The 23601-nt window shown below is 41.3% G+C and overlaps 2 protein-coding genes across 7 annotated transcripts in view; one reads left to right on the plus strand and one right to left on the minus strand.

Moving 5' to 3' along the window:
• Positions 1-16332, plus strand: part of MSH5 (mutS homolog 5) — a 137573-nt gene extending 121241 nt beyond the window's left edge. The window contains exons 1-2 of one of the 3 annotated variants that reach the window (XM_039530137.1): positions 11520-11793; positions 13483-16332. In XM_039530137.1, coding sequence (XP_039386071.1) covers positions 13509-15980 — 2472 coding nt within the window. In that variant the 5' untranslated portion in view covers positions 11520-11793; positions 13483-13508 and the 3' untranslated portion in view covers positions 15981-16332. Of the gene's footprint in view, positions 1-11519; positions 11794-13482 lie in introns of those variants that run through there. The other 2 variants (XM_039530139.1, XM_039530138.1) reach the window with 2 other exon arrangements.
• The window catches only part of AKAP7 (A-kinase anchoring protein 7), a 164827-nt gene that overhangs the window by 76072 nt on the left and 65154 nt on the right, over positions 1-23601 (minus strand). For all 4 annotated transcript variants that reach the window (XM_039530143.1, XM_039530141.1, XM_039530140.1 and 1 more), the window contains exons 6-7: positions 23086-23198; positions 9879-10023 (exon numbers count right to left, since the gene is read on the minus strand). In XM_039530143.1, coding sequence (XP_039386077.1) covers positions 9879-10023; positions 23086-23198 — 258 coding nt within the window. The remainder of the gene's footprint in view (positions 1-9878; positions 10024-23085; positions 23199-23601) is intronic.

A 23601-nucleotide genomic window follows, 5' to 3' on the forward strand; every position in this document is an offset into this window, starting at 1 on the left:
CTGAGCTATCCCTCCCCTCTACTGTCTTATTCCTTTATTTCTCTATTCCTCCTCTCCCCTTGCCCCCGAAAGTTCAGGGATTCTAACCTGAAAAATATGACAGTATTGAATCAATACAACTAGCTATCATAATGCATTAAATTAAAACTAATGTTGCTTAACATTTAAGTTATATAAATACACTTTTTGTCTGTCATGGGGGTTCTAGCAGTCCTAATTAAAGTGATGTAAAGTTTTCATAGAATTTTTAATATGGAAGTCAAAGTTGTTTGTGTTTAAAATATGACAAGTCAAGGACAAGGAGTTGGCATATAGGAAAAGTTTAGTGTGCTGTATAACCTACTGGTTAGAACAAGAGAGCTCTGATGCCTCAGGTTGCTGAGTCAAGACAATTTAAACAAAGAATTTTATGCAATTTACTCTGTTGAGAAGCAGTGAAAATATAACTGAATGCAATTATGTCATTTACACTGCTCATTTAAGTAATTTCAAAGTAAAAATGTTTTTATGCAGTCTTGAACCAGCAATAATACTCTTGTTGTACTCAGCAGGCTCAGAGAGAGTTGATGGATACATATAATAAAATTCTGAATATCTACTATTTCGGAAAACAAGAAGCTGTGGCACAGATTTTCAGTACTTAGATGCCAAAAGTCACTTGACTTAAATGGGATCTATGGCTTCTCAGCATTTCTGAAAATCAAGCCACATACTTGCATCTTTTATATGGATTTAGAAGCCTAACTTTAGGCACCCAGGTTTGAAATTTTTGGCCTCTAGTGTCAAGTTTATAAAATATATGTTGCACGCTCACTGACAACCTTCATATTCTGCATAACTCATAACCCCACCCACCGTTGATAGTTCACAAATTTCATGTTTCTGCAACTCTCTTATAAAGAGGGGTACATTTGTGATTTCATCAGCAAAGACATGAAATCCTAATGTTAATTCAGAAGTTATGGGGTTGATGCAGAAATTACAGAGTGAGGTTCTATGGTGTGTACTCTGATATACAAGACGTCAGACTGCATAATAATGATCCCTTGTGGTCTTAAAAAAAATCTATGAATATTGAACAAATGTAAATCAATAAACAAGGACCATGGCAAAGTCCTATACTAATGTAATAAATGACTTGCATAGGACCCTGTTTGTTCAACAATATTCCACACAATCTTACTTTGTGATGTGGTGTTATATATATTTGTTTCCATAAGAAACAATGCTGTGCTGCACAACTACTTCCTGGTGAAACATAAGGGTGCCATATTAGCATATAACAGCTCTCTGTTTTAAAACAGTGTCACCACTGCACAATACACAGGACTTCTATCTCCTCTGAAAAGAAAGGGTTGTTGTTTTTTTGATGAGTTTTAGGGGTTCTATACTATTCCAAAAATATATTTTTTCATTCCCTGAAGTCTGAAAAAAGGAAAACTCTGGAAATTGTCTCCTGTTCCAATTGATTGTTGGATATTGTTGCCTAGAGATAATCTATAAGCCACAGCAAAGCACTTTTAACAACTGGTTTTTGATGCAGTGTTCATATTATTTCTGAAGTACTGACCTGTGCAGCTGTGTCTTATTTTAGAATACCTCACAGGGATCCACAGTCAGCAAAGCAGCATCTCTGTGTAATCATGCAGTACATAGTGCAAATCTCAAGAGCTTCTACAAACCATCAACAGTTGGAAAAAAAATTCTGACATTTCAGCAGAAAAACAGCACATCTTTCCTTTCTTTCATTGTCCTTTGAACAACTGACGCTACGACTTTAGGTTGAATTCAGCAGCGTTACCTCGATTTAACCCTGGACCCGTCCACACAATGAAGCCCCCCCCTTTTTTTTTTTACTTAAACGGCTCTTTAAATCGATTTCTTTACTCCACCTCCGAGGGGATTAGCGCTGAAATTGGCCTTGCCGGATTGAATTTGGAATAGTGTGGATGCAATTCGACAGTATTGGCCTCCGGGAGCTATCCCAGAGTGCTCCATTGTGACTGCTCTGGACAGTGCTCTCAACTCAGATGCACTGGCCAGGCAGACAGGAAAAGGCCCACGAACTTTTGAATTTAATTTCCTGTTTGGCCAGCGTGTTTGCAGAGTTCATCAGCATGATGTGCACATTGCCGGGGCACATTGCGAGAAGTCTATGTGAGAAGTCTATGACCATGTCCCTCTTGTCACCACGCTGCCATCGCCTCCTCACCTGGTTTTGCGCGAAACAATTGTCTGCCGTTGCTCTGATGGAGGGAGGGGCAACTGACGACATGGCTTACAGGGAATTAAAATCAACAAAAGGGGTGGCTTTGCATCAAGGAGAAATACAAACTGTGACACAGAATGGCCCCCTCAAGGATTGAACTCAAAACCCTGGGTTTAACAGGCCGTTGATTTCACAAAACAAATCGGGTCAATTTCTTGTTTTGATCCATCTATCTTTTACATCTTAGGCTGGCAGCAGACAGTGCAGTATGACTGCAAGCCATCGTCATTTCCTGGGTGCTCGGCAGAAGATGGGAATGACCTGGCTGAGTCACTCCCATGTCTGCCCAGGCGCCCCAACCAATCTCACCGAGGTTGGCTAAAAGAGCACCCAGGAATATGACGACGATGGCTACCAATTGTAATGCACCGTCTGCTGCCAAAAGGCAATGAGCTTCTGCTGTGTAGCAATGCAGTTCCACGTCCGCCAGCACCCAGGAGACGTACGGTGACAGCGAGCTGAGCGGGCTCCAGGCTTGCCGTGGTATGGCGTCTGCTCAGGTAACCCAGGAAAAAAGGCGTGAAACGATTGTCTGCCGTTCCTTTCACAGAGAGGGGGATGAAGAGAGGGGCCTGACGACATGTACCCAGAACTACCCGCAACACTGTTTTTGCCCCATCAGGCATTGGGATCTCAACCCAGAATCCTAATGGGCTTCTGCGGCAACTGTGGGATAGCTACTCACAGCTACCCACAGTGCAATGCTCCGGAAGTCGACGCTAGCCTCGGTACTGTGGATGCAGTCTGCTAAGTTAATGCACTTAGAGCATTTTGTGTGGGGGGACACACAATTGACTGTATAAAAATGATTTCTAAAAAACTGACTTCTAAAAATTCGACCTAATTTCGTAGTGTAGACATACCTGAAAAACCTTTCTCAGAGGAATATCTGAGTGGTATCACATTGTAGGGGAATTATTCTAGGGTGACCCAAGTAGTTTCCTTCTGGTACTAAGAACTTATATTACCTCTTTTACTGATGTATCAAGTTATCTTCAAAGGCACACTTCCAAAAATAAAAAATTATTTTAGTAATATTTCCATTCATCATTAAAAATAAAAATATTAAAAACCTAATTTACTCTTTACCACTTCTATGGTTTGTTTTATTTTCACATTTTACTTAGCTTGAAATGGCCAAGGATAATGAATATTTAATTTTAATACATAAAACTTAGTAATGTTAGGTCTATGCTTATACTCAAATAAATTTGTTAGTCTCTAAGGTGCCATAAGTACTCCTGTTTTTTTAGAGCACTGGTTCTCAACCAGAGGTCCAGGGTCCCCTGGCGGGCCGCAAGCAGGTTTCAAGGGAGCCGCCAAGTATGGCCAGTGTTAGACTTGCTGGGGTCCAAGGCAGAAAGCCAAAGCCCCACTGCCTGGGACTGAAGCCCGGGGCCCTAAGTCCCGCCACCCGGGGCTGAAGCCGAAGCCTGAGCAATGTAGCTTCACAGGGACCCCCATGGTATTCTTATTGCATTGGGTGATGATCTGATGATTGATAAGGATCAGGTGTCCATACTGATACTGTTAGATTTATTCTTTGCCTTTGGTACCATGGATGTCTGTGGTTCTTGGTAGGAATAGAGGGATTGTTCTTCTGTGGCTTCATTCCTTTCTTGCTGAGGGACGCCAAAGGATTTTGTTGGCAAATTATCTGCTGCCCCAGGCTGTCTTATATACGGTACCACAAGTATCTACTCTGCCATTTCTCTCATTCAAGGCGTATATAATGTTAAGAGAGTTAGTGTGGAGATGTAGGCTAAAGTGTTTTCAGTACACTGATGGCCCCTAACTTTATAAATCTCTTTCATCAAGCCCAAAAAAGGCCATCAAATGTCTTTCTCAGAGCCTGGGTGAGATTGGTGCAGGGATGAGAGACAGTGGGCTGAGATACAGTCCTGAAAAGAGTGAGATGATAATGGTGGCAAGGTAAAGCCACCCTGCAACCCCCATGACTGAAAGGCGATTCTCCATCACTTGTAACCCAAGTTTACAACTTGGTTCTAGTTAGAGTCCCAGCAGCTTTTAGACAGCTAAATAGCAGCAGTGACCAAGAGTGTAGTTTATTTCCTCCCTCTTCTGTATCCAACCAGACAGTTATGGCCTTTCCTCACAAATGCCTAGCTTGCCAACATGATACATTTTTCTCACCTCTATATTGTACTTCTGCAATAAATTCTACAGGGGGCTAAATCCTAAATCCAGTCAGAAGCTGAAGCTAGTGGAGAAACCGACAATCAGAGTATCTTGCCATAAGCATATGACACACGCTCTCAGACCTGCTCTGACTGCCTTTTGTCCACAGGATGGAGTTAAGATGGTGGTTTTGACCTATTAAACTCTAAATGGTTTGGTACTTTCCTACCTGGGAGACCCCCCCTCTCTTGCCATGGCAGGCTGCCATACCTGAGATGAGAAGCAGATGTTAGATGCCCTTTGGTATAAAAAAAAGGGAGACAGCCTGATGGCTCTCACACTTGTTCCAAAAGAGGATGAATCTGTTGTAAAGCCCATCTGTTTCATCTGGCATTTGCTGCAGTTGGATGTGAGATTTTTGTAATGTGTGCACTGACTGATGTTTGGGTGGGAGGAGAAATGTGCTGCTGTTCTGATTTTTTTCTACTGATTTTTTTCATATCATTTCTTTAATTATGAGAGAGGATACCTACAGCTCAGTATAGGTATCCTTTTATGTTGTATTGAAATCCAAATATATAAATAAAGTGCTGGTTTTAGCAGCACTCAGGGCCTCTCTCAGACCAACAGCTACTCTAGGACACAGCTTATACAAGGTCCCTTCCAGTCCTATGATTATGTGATTTGTGTAAGTACATTATGCATGTTTGCATTTTTCAATGTACAGAGACTGGAGAGATTTAGTAGGTACCCACAATTAAGTCATCCTAAGTATGTAAAGATTTATACTGTGCTCTCTAAGGTAGTCACGGTGCTGGGCTTTTTGTTTTGTTTCCAAGAATGACCCTACTCCTCATTTTGTGGATGAGGGTTCGGCATGTTGCTGTAGCTATGCCCAATCTTCACCACCTATATCCTCATGTTTTGGGTTTTCTGCACCCATGCAGAAAGACCTGCTGGTACTGTTGCCTGCACACTCTGCTGCGCATAGTGGATGTTTCTCTCTAATGTGTTGTTCCAACCTGTGAATCTGCTACCTGCTGTGCACATGTTTGTAGCTTGGCAGGTGAGCATCTCACCTCTGCACCTGACAAGATCAAGCCTTTATACTTCCATATTCTTTCTGTGTTACAGTATGTTTTTAAAATGCCAAGCTGATAGGCATTAGGGCTTGTAATAGCAGTGGTAATAATAAAGCGGTGTAATCCTTTATATTATGACTTCTCTTTTAGTCAGTCAGTCCCCTTTTTTAGATCTCCCCACATCATATGTGTATCCTAAAAGCTGCCAAAACTCTAGCTGACAGAAAGTAAATACTGCTTTGATGCTTAATACTGTATGTTCCAAAGACATGAAAACACAGTTCAAACAAATGTAGATATACAGGGCTAGAATGAACTAGAATCACACAGTGCTCTTTGACCTCTATCCTTATATGAAAAACTCTATTTACCTCTTTCAGTACATTTCTGTCACATGTATAGGGCTGCATTCGCTCCCCTCTGTGGTTAATTTAACACCTAAATATTCTTGTAACCAAACAGTTCAGAAAAAATCTATTCAAATTATATTTTCAAAATCTATTCAAATTATATTTTCAAATATTCAATGATTGTTTTTCTTTCTGTGAGGCTCAACATTTAGTTTTTCTAGCTTCTGCCTTAAACACTGTGCTCCCACCTTGCATGGGATCAAAATATCAACTTGTGTTAAACTTGAGTGTTGGGAGGAGAAATGCATTAAAGACTGTCAGATGCTCTGGGATCTACTAATGGAAACTACTATTTAAGAGCTAGGTATTATTATTATTATTGTATTTATTACAAAATTTCACAGGATATTGTGAAGCTTAGTTAGTGTTTGGGAAGTGCTGAGATACTATGGCCATGGTAATCCCTATAAATTAACTGCAAGGAAAATAATTTAGTTTTCTCTCAAAAAAGAGAGGACTTGGTTCCTGGTCACGAAAATGACAGGTTCCACAAAGTCTTTGTTATCACACCATGGCTGAGTCAAACCCAACTTGCAAGCATCCTGCTCTTCCTGTAATAACAGCTGATTGATTGCTTTATAAGCAATTCTAATGAGATTCATACTTTAAATAAATCTGTGTAATTGAATATTCTGCTTTACGTATTCCAAGGTATCTATGAATTTAGTTAGTATAATAAAACTGTCAGCCAATGACAAGTGCAAAAATAACACTTAGATTTAAACAAATGCTTACAACAACACGGCCGACAGCTGTCAAATAGGTTTATCCTTGTTGCAGAACAGCTTTCATTTTGAAATATTTATTATCCAAATTATTTATCAGAAGAGACATATTCTAGAATACGCCGCCACTTGTAAATAATGCAGCAGGCCCAAATTTCATGCCAATTAAAGCCTTCATACCACATCATATATAATCTATTGTCCCACGTTCAGTAGGTAGGTAGATTATGCATGTATATATAATGTATGTATGCATGCATGTATAAATGTAAATAAAATATATGTAAATCTTTTGAAACATTTTTGGCTTCTCTTCACATTGCTGTCACCAATAATTCAACCATAACTATCCCAATCTGTTCTTTTTTCTACTCCAGACTGTTTTTCATTTGCCACGTGCAATATCCTCCAGTATAATATGAAAAACGTGATTTTTTTTCTATATTTTGTGAGAATAGAGACAACTCAAGTGCAAACTAAAATTGCCTAGTATCACTGGCAACAGGTACTTAGCATTTTAGTGCCTTATATGTATAAAGCACTGTAGAGACATTGACTAGTAAATCCTCACAACTCTCCTGTGAGACAGGTCAATAAGCATTACTATCCTCACTTTACAGATGGAGAAATTGAAATAGAAAGGTGAAGTGACTTGTCCAAGACAACACAGCAAGTCACTGACAATGCCAAAATTAAAATTCTGGACTTCATGACTCAGCAGTGTGCTTATTCCTTCAGAAAACAATGAATTCCAATGCCAGCACTTGCATAAAGATGGTCAAAACAATTATTGACTCAGAGACGGTAGCAGCAGCTGTGTATGGACACATTTGGTGTTAAGTAGAATATCCGCCAGAGAATTTAAAAAAAATATGGTACAATGAGTAATTCTGATACAGTCCTGTCAGTTGACAAGACATTTAAAAAGTTTGACTCTTTTTTACCAAAATCTCATTGACTGGAAGCATAAGGTTAGATGAGGATATGCTTAAAACAGAAGAGATTTCCCTTAATTATGCTCACCCTAGAATCATAGAAATAGAAGGTGGAAGAAACCTCGAGATGACTTCTAGTTCAGCCCCCTGCACTAAGTCAGGACCAAATATACCTAGAATATCATCACTTCAAAGGTTTTGCATAATATGGGGACATGCTTAGAAACATCCCAGAAAATAGAGATTATTTGCTGTGAGATTTCAAAGACTTGAGGAAAAAGAGGCAGTTTTCCTTTAGAGCTGTTTACAGAACAGGAGGTTCCAAAGGGAAGATGTTTCCATTCAGTTACTAGTGATGGAAGTAGTAGTCTTGAAAGATTTTCACATCACTACGTGGATTGTCCTTCCCTTCTACGGCAATTCTCACTCTTTTTCATAAATATCTCCAGTATTCTTTGGTGTGGGATGCAGAAAAGTAGAGGAGCCTCCATGTGAGGTTTTTCCTGTTTGAGTGGCTTCTGATTAGTTTCACGTTACTTTAAAAACAGTTTGATTAGGAATTTGTTGGGGGGGAATGTTGTGAGATATAGGAGAAGCAAAAAATAAATTTCTGTTTCTGTGATGAGTGTCTTAAATTTGGAGTTTTCTCCATAGTGTTTCTTATTCCTGGTGACTTTTTTTAAAAGAATACATAATAATAGTAGTTGTTTCCCTGCTACTTTAATGTAAGTCATGGTCTGTTCCAATAAATGTGACAATTTTCTTCTTGAGCTGGAACACTGCTCTCTGTCATCTTGCCAAAAGAAGCACAAGAAGAGCTCTTGATTATTATTGTGTACATTTTTGTTGTGTTTTGAAAGGAATATTCTTTCACATTTATAAACTATAAAAGAAAAGAGCTATAGTAACATTCAACATGAACCTTGGGACATGACGCAGTTTGAGGCTGTTGTTGTTAGTCTTGCCTATCAAATTTTGGCACATGGAAATTATCCCAATAGCTCTTAACCTTTCTAGGCAGGTATGCCATGTTATCAAACAAACACCAGCTGTACTAGTTCAGATAACACACTCCCTGAACTGAATTGAACTGATCTGATATGGCCACTACCCTCTCCTTGCCTTAAATATGTCCTCAAGCACCACCACTACTATAATACGGATACAAAATCAGCCAATTAATGATAGGTAAAAAAGCAAATACATGTATGAAAAAAAGTATATTTCTCTTTGTGCACCCTTTAAGTGTCACTTGTCTCCTTAGTCTGTAAATTCTTTGGGGCAAGAACTGTCTCTTCATATACATTTCTACAGCGTCTAACACAGGCCTGCACAACTCATAAAGCGGTGAGGGCCACATTACTCCAAAGAAAACAGCTGAGGGCCGAAACCCCCCGGCCCTGCGGAAACACCCCGCCCCAGCGCCTCCCAGCCCTGCAGAAACAAACCCTCCTTCCCCAGCACTGCCCCACCAAAACAGCTGTGGGCCAAAAAGGAAGGTTGAGGGTGGGGAGGTGATATTTTATTTTAAATCAACCAGGGGCTCCCAGCTGAAGAGGTGACTGGGAGCCCTCAGGGGCAAATTAAAGGGCCTGGGGCGCCGGCGGCCGGGGGAACCGGAGCCTTGCGGGGCTGGGGCAGGGATTTAAAGGGCCCAGAGCTCCTGCTGCTGAGGGGAGCCCGAGCCCTTTAAATCCCAGCCCCAGCCCGGCTGCTGGAGCCGCGGCCGGAATTCAAAGGGCTCTGGGCTGCCCGCAGAGCGCCGTGTGCATGGGATTTAGAATCCCCCCGCGGGCCGCACAGTGAGCCTACGCGGGCTGCATGTTGTGCAGGCCTGGTCTAACATAATGAGATCCTGATCCTAACTGGAGCTCTGGGCATTATTGTAATTTTTTTTTTTAAATCTGTGCCCACTGCTTCCAACTCAAGTTTATTTCTGGCTGCTCTTAACAAAGCTGAACAGACAAACTCATTGTTAAAACCACCATCCTGCAAGCTCTCTATGTAAAGAATTAACATGGAAATTAATTGAAGTTTTTCCTGTAGAGCTTGCTGAACTTAACACAGGAAAGGGAGGGAAAGCCAAAAGTACATAGAAGCATGAAACTTTAGTGCTGAGCCACGTGTCATTGGTTGAGAGCAGTAAGTAGCTTAACTGCCAAAATGTTACAATATTTAATTCAGATTTGATGCCCATGTAACGTTTCTCTGCAAGATTTGCCAGACATACATTCCCAGTACTAACAGCTTATCAACCTCTTCAATTTCAAACAAAATTCATAAAATTAAGAAATAACACAAAATAGTATTGTACTTACCAACTGTGATAGAGGACTCACAGTGGTAGTAGCCATTGGGTTGCTTTTTTTTCAACATGGAGCAAAGATCTAGGCGGTACAGCGTTTCATCTCCAAAATAGTGGCTTTTAAAATTCTCATACAGGTGCGGGTCAATTTTTCTCACCTTTTAAATAATCAAAATTAAATTACATTAGTCATTTCACTAGGAGACCAGATTTTCATATTTATTTTCTATTATTCTGTTTGGAACAAATGTGTTTTTAGAATGCATTTAGAAATATAAACAAACAAAACTTTACACTATAAAGTGCCTGATCCTTTGGTCTGGTTGAGCTGTACTCAGTGCAGGACCTGAGGCGAAGGAGGGGGAGTGGCATTATACCACCTTTATGCCACCCCCACCTGACCCTCTGCCAGTTCAGCCCCCAGCATGAGTTAGAGCAGTCTTAGAGCAACCCTAACTTCCAATGGCTTGTAACAGCCCCCAAAGGGCCATTACACAACTGGGGATTATTGGCTCTGTCAGCTCTACTCAGGGGAAATTTCCCACTATTGGGAGAATCCCAGTTGGCTGTTTAGGGCAGCCTTCCTCATGCCTTTGGGCCACCAGAGCATGGTGGTTTCTACCCAGCCAAACTAGGCTTTTTGCCCTGCTTGTTAACATTTATAAACTTTCATATACTTTTTACAATTAAGCTTACAATTAGGGTAAACTTGTTGGCCTCGTTAACACAATAGGGTTCTTTCAGTGCACTGATTGGGAGGAGGCAGTTATGAGTCAATGCTTTTGCACAGAGATGTTACAAATGGGGAGTGAAGTTATAGGGCACTGCTGATGAAAATGTTTGGTGTGGGATTGTAACAAGGTAGCATGTATGGGGCAGGTGTGCCATGTGACACAGACTTGGCAGCTCTGTCCTGCCTGCTGACCTCTCGGCTGGATTTTCACACCTGCAGCTAAGGTGTGAGCAGGCTGTAGGCATTTGCTTGCAGTTGTGCCTTCCAACTGCATGGGGCCGCTATGGCATCAGCTAAGCTTCCTCTTTTGCTGCTCCCTCTGCTGGATTATAGTCAGGCAGGAAGAGGCAGTAGTGGTTGGCAGAGGCAGCAAAATCACTGCAAGATGAGAGGCCTAATATTGGTCAAGCGTCCACACTTGGTGAGCTGCACCAGGCTCCACCAATCAGAAGCCTACAGCAAATACTCCAGCCCCAGATGACCAGCAAAACATCCAGCCCCCCACATATAGCACCCACTCAACACGGTATCTCCAGTCAATCACCCTTCTACCCACCAATACCAGGCACAGCTGTCAAATTTAATGCCACTCCACATCCACTCATTACTGTGTGGGTCGGGGTGTGTTGACCATACGCTGGTGTTTATGGTGATATGCAAATTATGTGCTAATTATGTGCAAATAGAAATAGCAGTTCATTAAATTTGCAAAAAAGCCATACAAGAGCTGCACAAAACTTGGCACTTCTGGTGGGGGTGGGGTTACGGAATGGCACTTGTCTGTGAGTGGGTGGGAGGCAGTTATGGAACTGTGCTTGTATGTTGGAGGCATTTAAAGGCAGTGTCTTTTCATGGGGGCGGTGAAGGCATTATAGAGTAGTGCCAGATGTATGTTTATCTCTGGCTCCTCAGCCTCCCTTTTGGGGTCCCTGGCTGGCCAGCAGGCTGGGCTGCTGACTGAGACTCCCTCTAGTCTGTACCTGCCAGCCAATCAGCACCCGCCTTGCCCTCAGTGCCTCACTTTCAATGAGGGAGCGGGAGACGGAGCAGCTGAGGCAAAAGAACACTGAGCCGCCAGGCAGGGACAGAGACAGCCAGGATCGGCCGCCAGCCTCGCAGCAGTGAAGACAGGCGTGTGCTGCCACGAGGTACTGAGTGAGCAGGACCAGACTGTGGGACAGTGCTGCTCTCTGTGGTACGTGGGGGCTAGAGGAGAATTACAGACCACAGCACTGTGTGGGGGCAGAGCTGTGTGGACGGGGGGGGGGTGGGGGGTGAGAGTGGTGCTCTGTACTGCGAAGGGTTATGGAGGTGTGTGGAAGCGGTGGGGTTTACAGGATGGTGTATGATCTGTGGGGGGGCAGAAAGGTGGCGTTCTTCAGGGGAAGGTGAGAAGGGAGATAGATAGGGTCAGGGGATGTAGTGAGCTGTGGAGGGTTGTAGATGAGCGGACTCACCCCTGTGGCGCCTCCTGCTGGTGACTTCTGGGAATTAGCTCATTCCAGCTCCGGAGCGCCCTCTACAGGCCGGTAATTCACCTGTCCTCTTGCCCCGTGTCCCTCCCTGGACCCCGGTACCCTTTTACCTGGGGTGCTGCCCCCTGGCAGTAACCCCTCAGTCTTAGGGTCTCCCCTCCCCAGGGAACCCCTACCTACTATTCCCACCTCGCCTCAGTATAAGGCTACTGCCAGTCATCATCTAGCCCCATGCCCTGGGGCAGACTGCAGTATCAGCCTAATCATCACTGGCAAGGAGGGTTTGGACCTGCTGCCTTGGCCTGCCCCTGGGCTGCCCTCTGCAACCCCCAGTACTTTGTGCTAGGCCGCAGCCTGGGGCTTTCCAGGCTGGAGCTCCCCAGCTGCAGCCACTTCCCCCAGTTAGCCCAGCCTTTTAGAGCTGATTTCTCCAGCCATAGCCTTCCCCCAGGGATGTTTTAAGCCCATTAGGGCAGGAGCAGGGGTCCACCCTGCTACAGGGGGGGAAGGAGATGAGGAATGGACAGGGATACAGATTACAGCTCAGTATGTGTGGCAGGGTCCAGCCCTGATCAGAAACTGGGCTGAGGGAGTGCTGAGCAGCTGGTAGGGATAGGAGAAAGAGGCAGGTTAAGCCCCCAGCCCGAGAAGAGCTGCCTGGCTTATGTGTGAGGTGGGTGGGTAGGAAGAAAACTGAGATCTGGGAGAAGGTTTATGCTGTGGGGGTGGCAGCAGGGAGGGCGGGTTATGGACCATTGTTCTGTGGGGAGTGGTCTCTGCATGTGTGGGACTAATGTGATCACCTGGGGTGGTGTGTTGTGAGTTCATATGGAGGGGGGACTTACAGAGTGGTGCTGGGTGTGTAGGTAGTGGGTGTTGGGTGGCATTGTGTGAATGTGCCCATGGAGGTGGGTCTGTGTGCATAGAATGGGCATTTCCATGTGCACTCACGTATGCCCATACACGTAGTTGTGGAGTGTGGCTGTATGTCCAAGCAGGCAGTTAGGTGCTGACTCTACTAGCTTTTAATTTCTACAGAGTAGTGTCCATAGCCCACTGTACTCACAACAGAAAATGAGATCCATTCCTCATTATTATTCATACTAACCAGGGATACTTGGGGCCTACTAGAGCCAAACTCTCAGCCCAACCATCCAACTCATTTCGTGGTTCAACACAGCCTGCTCATTGAAGGAAGAGGATTTGCATACAGCAGGAGTGTGGGTAGAGAGGACTGATGCAAGCAGCAGAAAGCTGTTGGAAAAGGGGCAGGTGGCCCAGAGAGGGAGAGGAGTGAAGTGGATCAGGTAGTAGCTGGGAGGTGGATAAAATGGACAAGTGAAGAGAGTCATTTGTTCCTGGGGAAGGGACTTATGCAATGTGTCAACAAAAATGTCCGTCTTCACCAGCAACACAGCTCCTGGAACTAGCTAGAATGAGCACCACTGCTTCACTGAACACCCATTGTCTCCCACCCCCGCCTGTGCCTGAACAAGAGGAGGAGCAAGAGCAACCTCAGATATACATGTGTGTGTTGTGGTATGTAGGGCAGCTGGGGATCACTTATTATGACACAGGCGACTGCTCAGTCTACTTCATGCCCGACATGCCTGATAATGAAGACCTCAAGCTGCTGCAGAAAGTGATTGATGAAGTCCTTCCTCGATGCATAGTGACTAGTGCCAAGCAGGATCACAACATTGCCAAATTCCTGACCAATATGAGTGCTGCTACTGGGGATGTGGACAAACCAGAAATTGTCCTCTTTCCCAATATGGACTTTGGCCTGGAAGTGAGCAAACAACGGATCCTATCTAGGCAATTCCCTTTCATTCCCTCTCATATGACTGCAACAGAGAAAATCCTCTATTTGTCCTCCATCATTCCCTTTGAGAGCCCACTCATGGTACGAGCATTAGGTGGGCTGTTGAAGTTTCTTGACAGGAGGCGGATCGGAGTCGAACTGGAAGATAGGACAATCGGAGTTCCCATCTTGGCCTTTAAAAAGTTTGTGCTCATGGATATTGTGAATATGGACCAAGATACTTACTGTGTCCTACAGATATTTAAAAGTGAGGTGCATCCTTCTGTTTACAAGCTGGCCAGTGGGCTGAAAGAAGGACTCAGTTTGTATGGGATTTTGAACTGCTGCAGGTGCAAGTGGGGAGAGAAACTGATGCGGTTGTGGCTCATGCGGCCCACCCGGAACCTTACAGAGCTGAACAAACGGCTGGATGTTATTCAGTTCTTCTTGCTGGCTCAGAACCATGAAACAGTCCTGACTCTTCAAGACTGCCTCAAGAATATAAAAAATGTACCTCAGATTCTGAGAAGAATGACTCTTTCACATACAAAGGTCAGTGACTGGCAGGCACTTTACAAGACAGTTTATAGTGCAGTGTGCCTCAGAGATACATGCCGCTCCCTGCCTAGCAGCATCGAGCTCTTCCAGACCATTTCACAGGTCTTCACCGATGATCTGCACTATATTGCCAGTCTCATCAGCAAAGTGGTAGATTTTGAAGGCAGTATCTCAGAAAACCGCTTCACCGTCAGACCCAATGTGGATTCCACCATTGATGAAAAGAAACGAAAGCTGATGGGTCTCTCAGACTTCCTTACAGAGGTGGCCCGGAAGGAATTGGAGACCCTGGACAATCGGATTCCTTCCTGTTGTGTGATCTATATTCCCTTGATTGGATTCTTGCTTTCCATTCCACGGCTGCCCACAATGTTGGACAAGAGTGACTTTGAGATTGAAGGCCTGGACTTCATGTTCTTGTCAGAGGATAAACTGCATTACAGAAGTGCTAGGACAAAGGAACTAGACAGCATTCTGGGTGACCTGCACTGTGAGATCAGAGACCAGGAAACACTTATCATGCACCAGATGCAGACAAAGATCTTGGAGAAGTCGGCGGTGCTTAACAATGTGATTGAGTACACAGCGCACCTAGATGTGCTGCTAGCTCTGGCAGTGATGGCTCGAGAGAATAGCTACAGCCGCCCATGCTTTACCCACCACCATGGCATCCACATCAAGGATGGCAGGCATCCACTCATGGAGCTATGTGCAAAGACTTTTGTGCCCAATCCTGTGAACAGTGGTGAGGCTAATGGGCGGATAAAGATCCTTACAGGGCCCAACTCATCTGGGAAGAGTGTATACTTAAAAATGGTGGGCCTTATAACATTCATGGCCCTAATTGGCAGCTATGTCCCTGCTGCAGAGGCTGAAATTGGGGCAGTTGATGGGATTTACACCAGGATTCACAGCAGAGAATCAGTATCTGTGGGACTTTCCACTTTCATGATTGATCTCAACCAGGTTGCCAAAGCAGTGAACAATGCCACTGAGAGGTCCTTGGTACTCATTGATGAGTTTGGCAAAGGGACCAACACAGTGGATGGCCTCTCCCTTCTGGCCGCTGTGCTGAGGCACTGGCTCAACCAGGGAACTCAGTGCCCGCAGGTCTTTGTCTCCACTAATTTTCACAGCTTGGTGCAGCTGAAGCTCCTTCCTGACACCCCTCTTGTGCAGTACCTGACAATGGAGACCCACCAAGATGGAGATGAGTTAATATTCTTCTATCAGCTCAAGGAGGGGGTGTCTACTGTTAGCCATGCTGCCAATATTGCTGCATTGGCTGGGATGCCACCCAAAGTGATTGCACGAGGAATGGAAGTATCAGAGCTTATCCGAAATGGAAAACCTATTAGACGTATTGATCATCCATCCAAAGGGAACCAGCTAGAGAGATGCAAGTCTCTGGTGGAAAAGTTCCTTTGCCTAGACCTTGATGACCCTCATGTGGACTTAGAGAAGTTCATGAGTCAGGAAGTGCTGCCCTCCGCAGCCTCCATTCTGTACCCATGTAACCCTAGAAACATGGACTATATGCTATAGGCCTCCATTGCTGTCAAACAACAAACATTTTGGTGGGAGGAGCTTAAAATGTCCCTATAATTTTGATATTAATGGGAATAATATCCCTTCAGTGAATTTTCTTCAACTCCAAATATGAAATGCAATCCAACATACAGAAGCAACTACCCAATATCCAGCTGAAAAACCCCATGGACAAGAGATCTATGTTCTCCAGAGGAAATGAAATAACTTTTGCAATGATCAATAATGTCTCTGACCAATACTCCCACCCCATATTTAAATTTTAAAATATTTGTATTGTAAAAGTTATGTTTCCTTTTTCCTGTTTCAAACAACTGTTGTGGCTACCTATCTGTCTGAGATGTGACCTTTTTATCTGGTAGTAGCAGCGCAGGAGGGTGGGAAGTCAGGGACCTTGGTTTCTCTTCCATCTGTGTGACCTTGGGGTAAAGTCTTAACCTCTTTGTACCTGTTTACTCATTTGTAAAATGAGTACATAATAATCTAACTACTTCAGAGCACATATTGAGGCTTAAAGGTTTGTAAAGTGCTTTAAGATTGACAGATGAAAGGTGCTATAGAAGTACAACATAGTCATTGTGTACAAGATCATAGTTTGGGACCTATCCATGATACAGTACTATCGGCTGAGGAAGGATGTAAGGGTAAAAAGTGTTCAGTCCCTAATGCAAGAGAGTGTGTTGCATCACACTATAGTGACTCTTCTAGTCACTTTCAGATCAGGATCAAGACATTGCACAGAAATGTGTATCCTGTTCCCCTGAGTCAGAAAAAAACATTTGTCACTGTGCAGGGCATTGAGGATGAGGATAATAGAGGGGAAAATGGGATGATGTCATGGGCTGTAAGACATTTCTTACACCACTAACTGTCTTGTCCAGAAAAATGGCACACTCAGTGGGGGTTGGTGATGCGGTGATTTAACAACCTTATAGTGTATTACTTCTGGGGAAGTCCACATTTGAACTCTGCTTATTATTGGTCACCAATAGAAATTTAATTGTGGTTTCATCCTGCTTGCTGCTGGTTGTTTGTTCACATAATAAAGCAATCACATAATTTATCTTAATGGACAGTCTCTGCTCAGGAAAAGCTGGGAGCTGTCATAAATGGAATGTTGCAGGGCAGAATCAGCATGCATTGGCAGAACCATGTGAGGATGCATTTTGGGTTGCTGAAGCAAGAACTGCTCTCTCCCCTTGGGTTCTATATTATAAGGATACAAACTTTATTATTTTTGACTCCACTTACTTTTAGAAACATACAGAAAGCAAGGGAATTGAAGAATGTATTGAGAATTTAAGACGGAGATTAACATTTTAAATTCTCTCTGAGTTTTAAATGAAAATTTGAGGATGGGGAAATTGCATTGGGAGGAAGGGGTGACTAGTCTTTTGCTTCCCCACTCCCCCTCCCCTTGTCCAGACCATCAATGAAAGGATCTTTAGTGAAGACAATGTTTAACGAATGATGTAATAACAAATGTTCATAGCACCAAGCAGCAGAGCATATTGTTAGATAAGTAAAGCAGAAGTAGGACTCAGTATGCCGACTTTTTCTTGTGATGTGATAACTTGACTCAGCTGCCACACCCAAACAACCGGCAGGGCATCTGACAGCTTGGACTGAATGCCAAAACTATGCTACTACTGCTCACGGTACAGCTAGCAGAAGACGTAGACAATGCTACTATATTTTCTTTATGCTGAACTTGCTTGAGGATGGTGGTTTCAAGGAGCTAAATATGCTAATTTTACTTAAAATGAGGAAAGGTTTGCATGGGTCAGCCACTAAGAAAAAAAATTGTTAACTTCATAACTTTCAATGCTAAATATCTTCTAATTTGTTTAGTGTATGTAGCTGAAAATGGCAAGTATAATTAATTAGTCAGATTGCATATCACTAGGATTTTGATTGAGACAGAACTTTGATTTTGTTGCAATGTAGTGATTTTTCCTTTAATGCATTATGTGGTGTGCTATCAGACTACAAAATATACAACTATAGATTCAAATAAAGAAAACGTACAGTGGTGACAAATTAACACAATTAACAGGAAATGACAACAGGGATAAATTACAGCAACAGGCAGTTACTATTGTTTCCAATAGAATTATAATGTACTGTCTTCAAAATAATGTGCAGCAACTATGCAATTAACTTATCACTGCAGTTAAATCATAGACTCATTTACTTATGGGCCTAATTCACCACTGCAATGCACCCTGTACAGTCACTTACATTAGTGCAAAGTGAGTTGAAAATATTCCCGATCTGATTGCATTTGCTTTGCAAATGGTGTCCGTGACTATGCAAGCTGCGGAGCAACAGTGAATCAGGCCTTGTGCCTTTACTATTAAAATAGCCTTGCCTGTGGTTTGTAATTACATGATTTTGTTTTACTCACTAAGGACCTAATTAAGCAGAAATGATCAGAGAAATTCAGCATAGTCAGGCAGTACAATTTAAGGACTCAATTTTATAATAATATTTGCAGTTCTTTAGCCCCTTGCATTGAAGGATCTCGAATCACCGTACAGCATTTATCAATGAAGCCTCATAGCAAATAAGGAATAGATTGAGTCTATTAATACTTCATTTCACCAAAGTCACACAGCAGTTAGTGGTAGACCTGGGGATAGGAGTGTTGTCTGTAACCACAAAACGAACTCACTTCTTTCATTATATATTGTAGGCAATGTGTGCCCAGCACTGGACAATGCATAGAAGATATGATACCTGCCCCATTTATTTTATTGTTGAAGGCCTCAGCCCTGGAAAGACTTACACACATGCATAAAGTTATGCATATGCTCAAGTCTTTCCAGGATCAATTGTATAATAAATTGTTTCATGTTATCTCCTTCCACAGGGGCTCCTAGTCCTAGGTAGGAATGGAAAATGTGGTATCAGCATTTGGGGGGAACTTTTCAATTAACTCATTCGTCCCCAGAATTGTCCCACTGGACCTAAGGGGCCAAGTTTGATTAACTGTCTTCCACTTCCATCAATTATTGTAAACTATGTTCTTTTTCTCACCTGAGAAACTGGGAGGGGGGGAATTCCAGAGAGATTTTCTCTCATCCAATTAACTCAATGTAAATGTAGCAGCTAATGTTTTTATCCTTCATTAGCTTCTATTCCATTAAATAAAAGAAGTCTGACTTTTTACTTTTCTGTAGCTTTAAATGTCTTAAGGGTAATCTCTTGAAGAGACTTACTTTTCATACCTCTGTAGAGTTACAGAACCTTCATCTTGAACTCAGTAATTTATTTTATTAAATATTTTACAGCCTTGGAAAAGTAACTTTTCAGAATTTTTGTTCCTCAAGAATTTTCTATCTTTTCCCCTGAAGCCCTAGGTATATTTACAATAGATGGAGAAATGGAACGTTTTATCAATTTTCCCAAAATGTAATTTAAATACATTTAGTGAGATCAGTAATCCTCTGAAGGGTTGGGTTAACTGCTTCTTTAAGACAGAAAACCCCAAAATTTTAATTACTTCTGTCCTGAATGTTTATAACTATCAATCTGGTGGTTTGTGTTTTAAATTATTTTTGATCTATCAGCTGTTACTTTACAATGTTATATATATGCTCTTCCTACGATAACCTTTATTAATTTTTCTCTGTTACTTGTAATACTGTTGTTGCATGATCTAAAAATTCATTTAAACTGTTGTTAAAATGTGTTATCTTCATCTTTTTATGCTTTGTTTATTTACTATACTAAGAGGAAATATGCACAAAGAACTGATTAAACAATAGGAAACAAAGAATGATAGTAAATGCTGCTTCTTAAGATGGAGAGAGTTTTGACAAAGAAATATCCCATTGAATAGTGTTTACTGTTATTTAATATCAATCTCTCATGGTATTTTTCTATGGCATATCACTTAATAGCTAAGCCGCTAGTATATTTATTATTCAGTGTTCTGGAGAAGTAATATGAATTAGGATGACAGTAATTTGATTCTGTTATTAACTACTGTGGAGACCAACACATTAGAGTACAGGGCAGCATAATGTTGATAAATGTAAAATAATGCACACTGGGAAAACAGTAAATATCTCATACACCCTAATGGCCTCCGACATTAAAATAAATAACAAAATTAGAAATAACTGTGTGTGGTTAATGAAGATCTCTACACAGTAGTGACTTTTACAATAGTAAGTGCTATGCCATGTCAGCCAGAACTTGTGTCCTGAAGTCTTTAGTTCCTTCCTTGATTTCCTACCTTTTATGTTTGTTATGCCCTTAAACTACTGTGGTGTATCTTTAAAGTGGTATTCAAGAAAGACTGTTTTACAATCCAAGATTTAACTCAATCCAACTATATAATTTTCTACTTAAGCATTTTTGATACTTGTTAGTGGTACTCCCAATGTTGTTTGTAAACATTTTCCCTGTAATGTTTATCAAAATAAAATACTTTGTTTAAAATGTATACATAAGCTAATGTCAACAGCACCTTTTCTTTTCATGCAATATTTTGACAAATAATGCTAGTTCCAGGAATAACTTTACTTATGCACGTCAAAGAAGAGAATGATAAGAAATTCACATAAAATGCTATACAGGGGCAGAAAAAAATAGTTGCATGGAAATATAGCTCGGTTTAAAATGATGTAACATCATAATGGGAACTGGAGTGGAATAAAAACTTGGATTAAATAGTTATTGTGAGTCACACTTTTGTGTCCATGATTGCTTTTATGTTTGTTCTCTTTCTTACCATTGTTACACTTTACCTTTATTGATGTACTATTATAATCGAAGAATCTAGTGTGGAGTTTTGCATGAGTAAGGCAAGTAATAGTTAACTATAAGAGTATAGTTAAAAGGATGTGTCATATCTCTTTTCTTGCTTGTCCTGGAATTCAGCACAGCATATGCAGTAAAAAGAGAGAGGTTACAATACATACTGTGCATAATCCAGATATGGATTATGATCTTTATTTGTTTAGAAACTGGTCTTTTCTGCTACACAGTGTCAACAGAAAACAATCCAAAAGAATCAATGTTTCAACTGCACACAAGAAGCATAAGTCTCTCAGTACATTACCTGTACCCCATGATAAATAATAACCTTGTACATTTAATTAATCTTATCTCTTGTCTCTATTTTCCAAAAAACGGAAGAAAAACATGGTAACATCTTTGCTTATATAGCACCCAGCACGCACAATGTGTGTCCTGATACTACATAAAAGTTTTTAAAAGCTTAAATAAAGTAGTATGGTTCAACAACCAAGTGAAACAAAGCCATTCTGCCACAATCTACTATTAAAAACAAACTTAGGTTAAAGCTTCCACTTTTTTCATGTGATAAACAGGAGATGGGGAAAAAAAGAAAAACAACTGTTTTATCTAAGATACAACTGGGGGCTTACCCCATGATATAACAAAGTATTTCAGCATGTCCTTTGAGGGTTTTGATTAATCAGGACCTCAATAGGTGGACCATACAAACAAACTATGGTCTAATGCGGAAAGCTGTACCTGAAGAATTCCACCCCTTTTCTATTGTTTCACGTACGTATTGCTACAATTGGATTGCTTGGAATCTTATTTATGCTAGACAGAGCATCTGTTCCTGAAGTTGGCACCCTGATGTTGCAGTGCTTACATACCTCCAGTTGCACGTAAAATGTAACTGACTTTCCAGATGTCTCCTCAGACAAGTCTGTCTATTATAAACTAAACTTCAGACAGACGGTAATTATTTTACCAGGTTTAGAAGACAATTGCAACTATAATGAAAGCTCCTGACTTTTCTTATCAAGACCACCTCAAAAGATGGGACAAACATTGCTAAAATGTGTACACTATATCATCAAACAACAGAGAGTAAATTTTGGAATTAGTAAAGTTATTTCAAATACATGTATTCTAAGCACATTTACTACAAAGTATTTTTTATAAAATCAACTGACCTAAACAGTTCATATTCTTTCTGTCAACACTGCAGTGAAGCAATTGTTTCCCCAGCTCACCAAAGGGAAAAAAATGTAACACTTTGTTCAGTATAACTGAATGAGTTCTAAAAACTGAGTTAAGCTCAAGTAAAACAAACATTTATTACTTAGCACTTTCAAAATATCTAGAGGAAATCCTGACTCAGTTGAAGTCAATAGGAGTTTTGCAGTTGACTTCAGTGAGATGAGGATTTCATCCCAGGTTTATTGAAACAGCACTCCCTTCCCCCTCCCGCCCCCTTAAGCTTCAGAGACAATGAAGTGTATAAGGGGGAGGAGAGGAAGTTAGTTCAAAAGTACAAAAAGAATGAAAGTCAGATAAGGTTTTGATCTGTTGAATTAGCTTCATTTCAGAGTATTGGATAACACTATATAGATTAATAAATAACTTGCAATGAACAAATGAATATCTCATTTACACAACCAAAAGCTGAGATAAAGAACAAATATTTTGGAGAGATCTCCTCTGCATCTGTTCACATCAGCATACATAATTAAACATTTTTAGCAAAGAATATAGAGTTAAAATAGCTTGCCCTTATGGCTGATCCTCAATTACTGTGCTTTGGTTCATGCAGAAAGTTGCTTGCCTTTTTTGTTTTTCCATTAGAATGGAAAGCGGAATGCCACTGGGAGAGGATAATGCGGTTGCAAGAAAAACAGGAGGACCTCTCCCAAAAAAGGCAGCCTGAAAGATATGATCTATCAACTCATATTATTATAAATGCTCTTCATTCCAGAGTCAGTAGTCCTACATGCTGGACAGTTAATTTCCGTATAATTCAAAAATCTTTATTTAAGGTACACTGGAACAATAATCCAGACAATAATTGTAATCTTTAGATTCTTTTGCAAGAGAAAATATACCATAATTGTTAACATATCGAGACTATCAAGAGTAGTATTTTGTAGTATAACTTTGGACAAAATATTTTACATATTAACTGTTTTCGTAAAAAACTAATATTTTAAAGTCTGACCAGTCCACTTGGTTACAAAGAAGTCGAACCTTGACTGCTCTAGAATACGGCTAAAGTAAAACTAGTGTGCTTACCATTTGTTCTCTAAAATAAACTTTTTGGATGGCTGCTGTCGTGCTGCATCAAATTTGAGCTTACCTGCTTACGTAGCCATGGTGATTTTGACAGCTTCATGAAGGTCAAGTGAGGTTTAAAAGCTCTGTTTTCTCCTGCCAAGATGCCCTTTTCTTGAAATATCTTCTTCATGGTCTCTGGAGAATGAAAAATGCAGAGGCCCTAAAATATCAAATACTGTGGATGCTTAAAAATGTGCTTTCAACTGTAATACGAGTCACATCCATCCCATGTGAAAAGTGAAGATAATCAATAAGAAGGGAAAGACAGCTTTCAAAGCTGCATGTTATATCTGAACAGATCAATCTGATAATTGCAGCTGATCTGGGACACAAGTTACTTCATTTAAAAAGAAATCATTGGCAATCTATTTAAACCAATCAATATCCAGTCTAAAATCTGGATAGTACCTTTACATTTAAATTGTTCAGGGATTGCAATGATTGAAGCAATTGCAAATTACAAAAGAATAGTTATAGATGATGAAATTCATTAGACAAGGCTATTCTGTGTCAAATTCTATGGTCCTTATTTGAATGA

The sequence above is a fragment of the Mauremys reevesii genome, linkage group 3, assembly GCF_016161935.1.
Source record: "Mauremys reevesii isolate NIE-2019 linkage group 3, ASM1616193v1, whole genome shotgun sequence".
Classification (NCBI taxonomy): domain Eukaryota; kingdom Metazoa; phylum Chordata; order Testudines; family Geoemydidae; genus Mauremys; species Mauremys reevesii.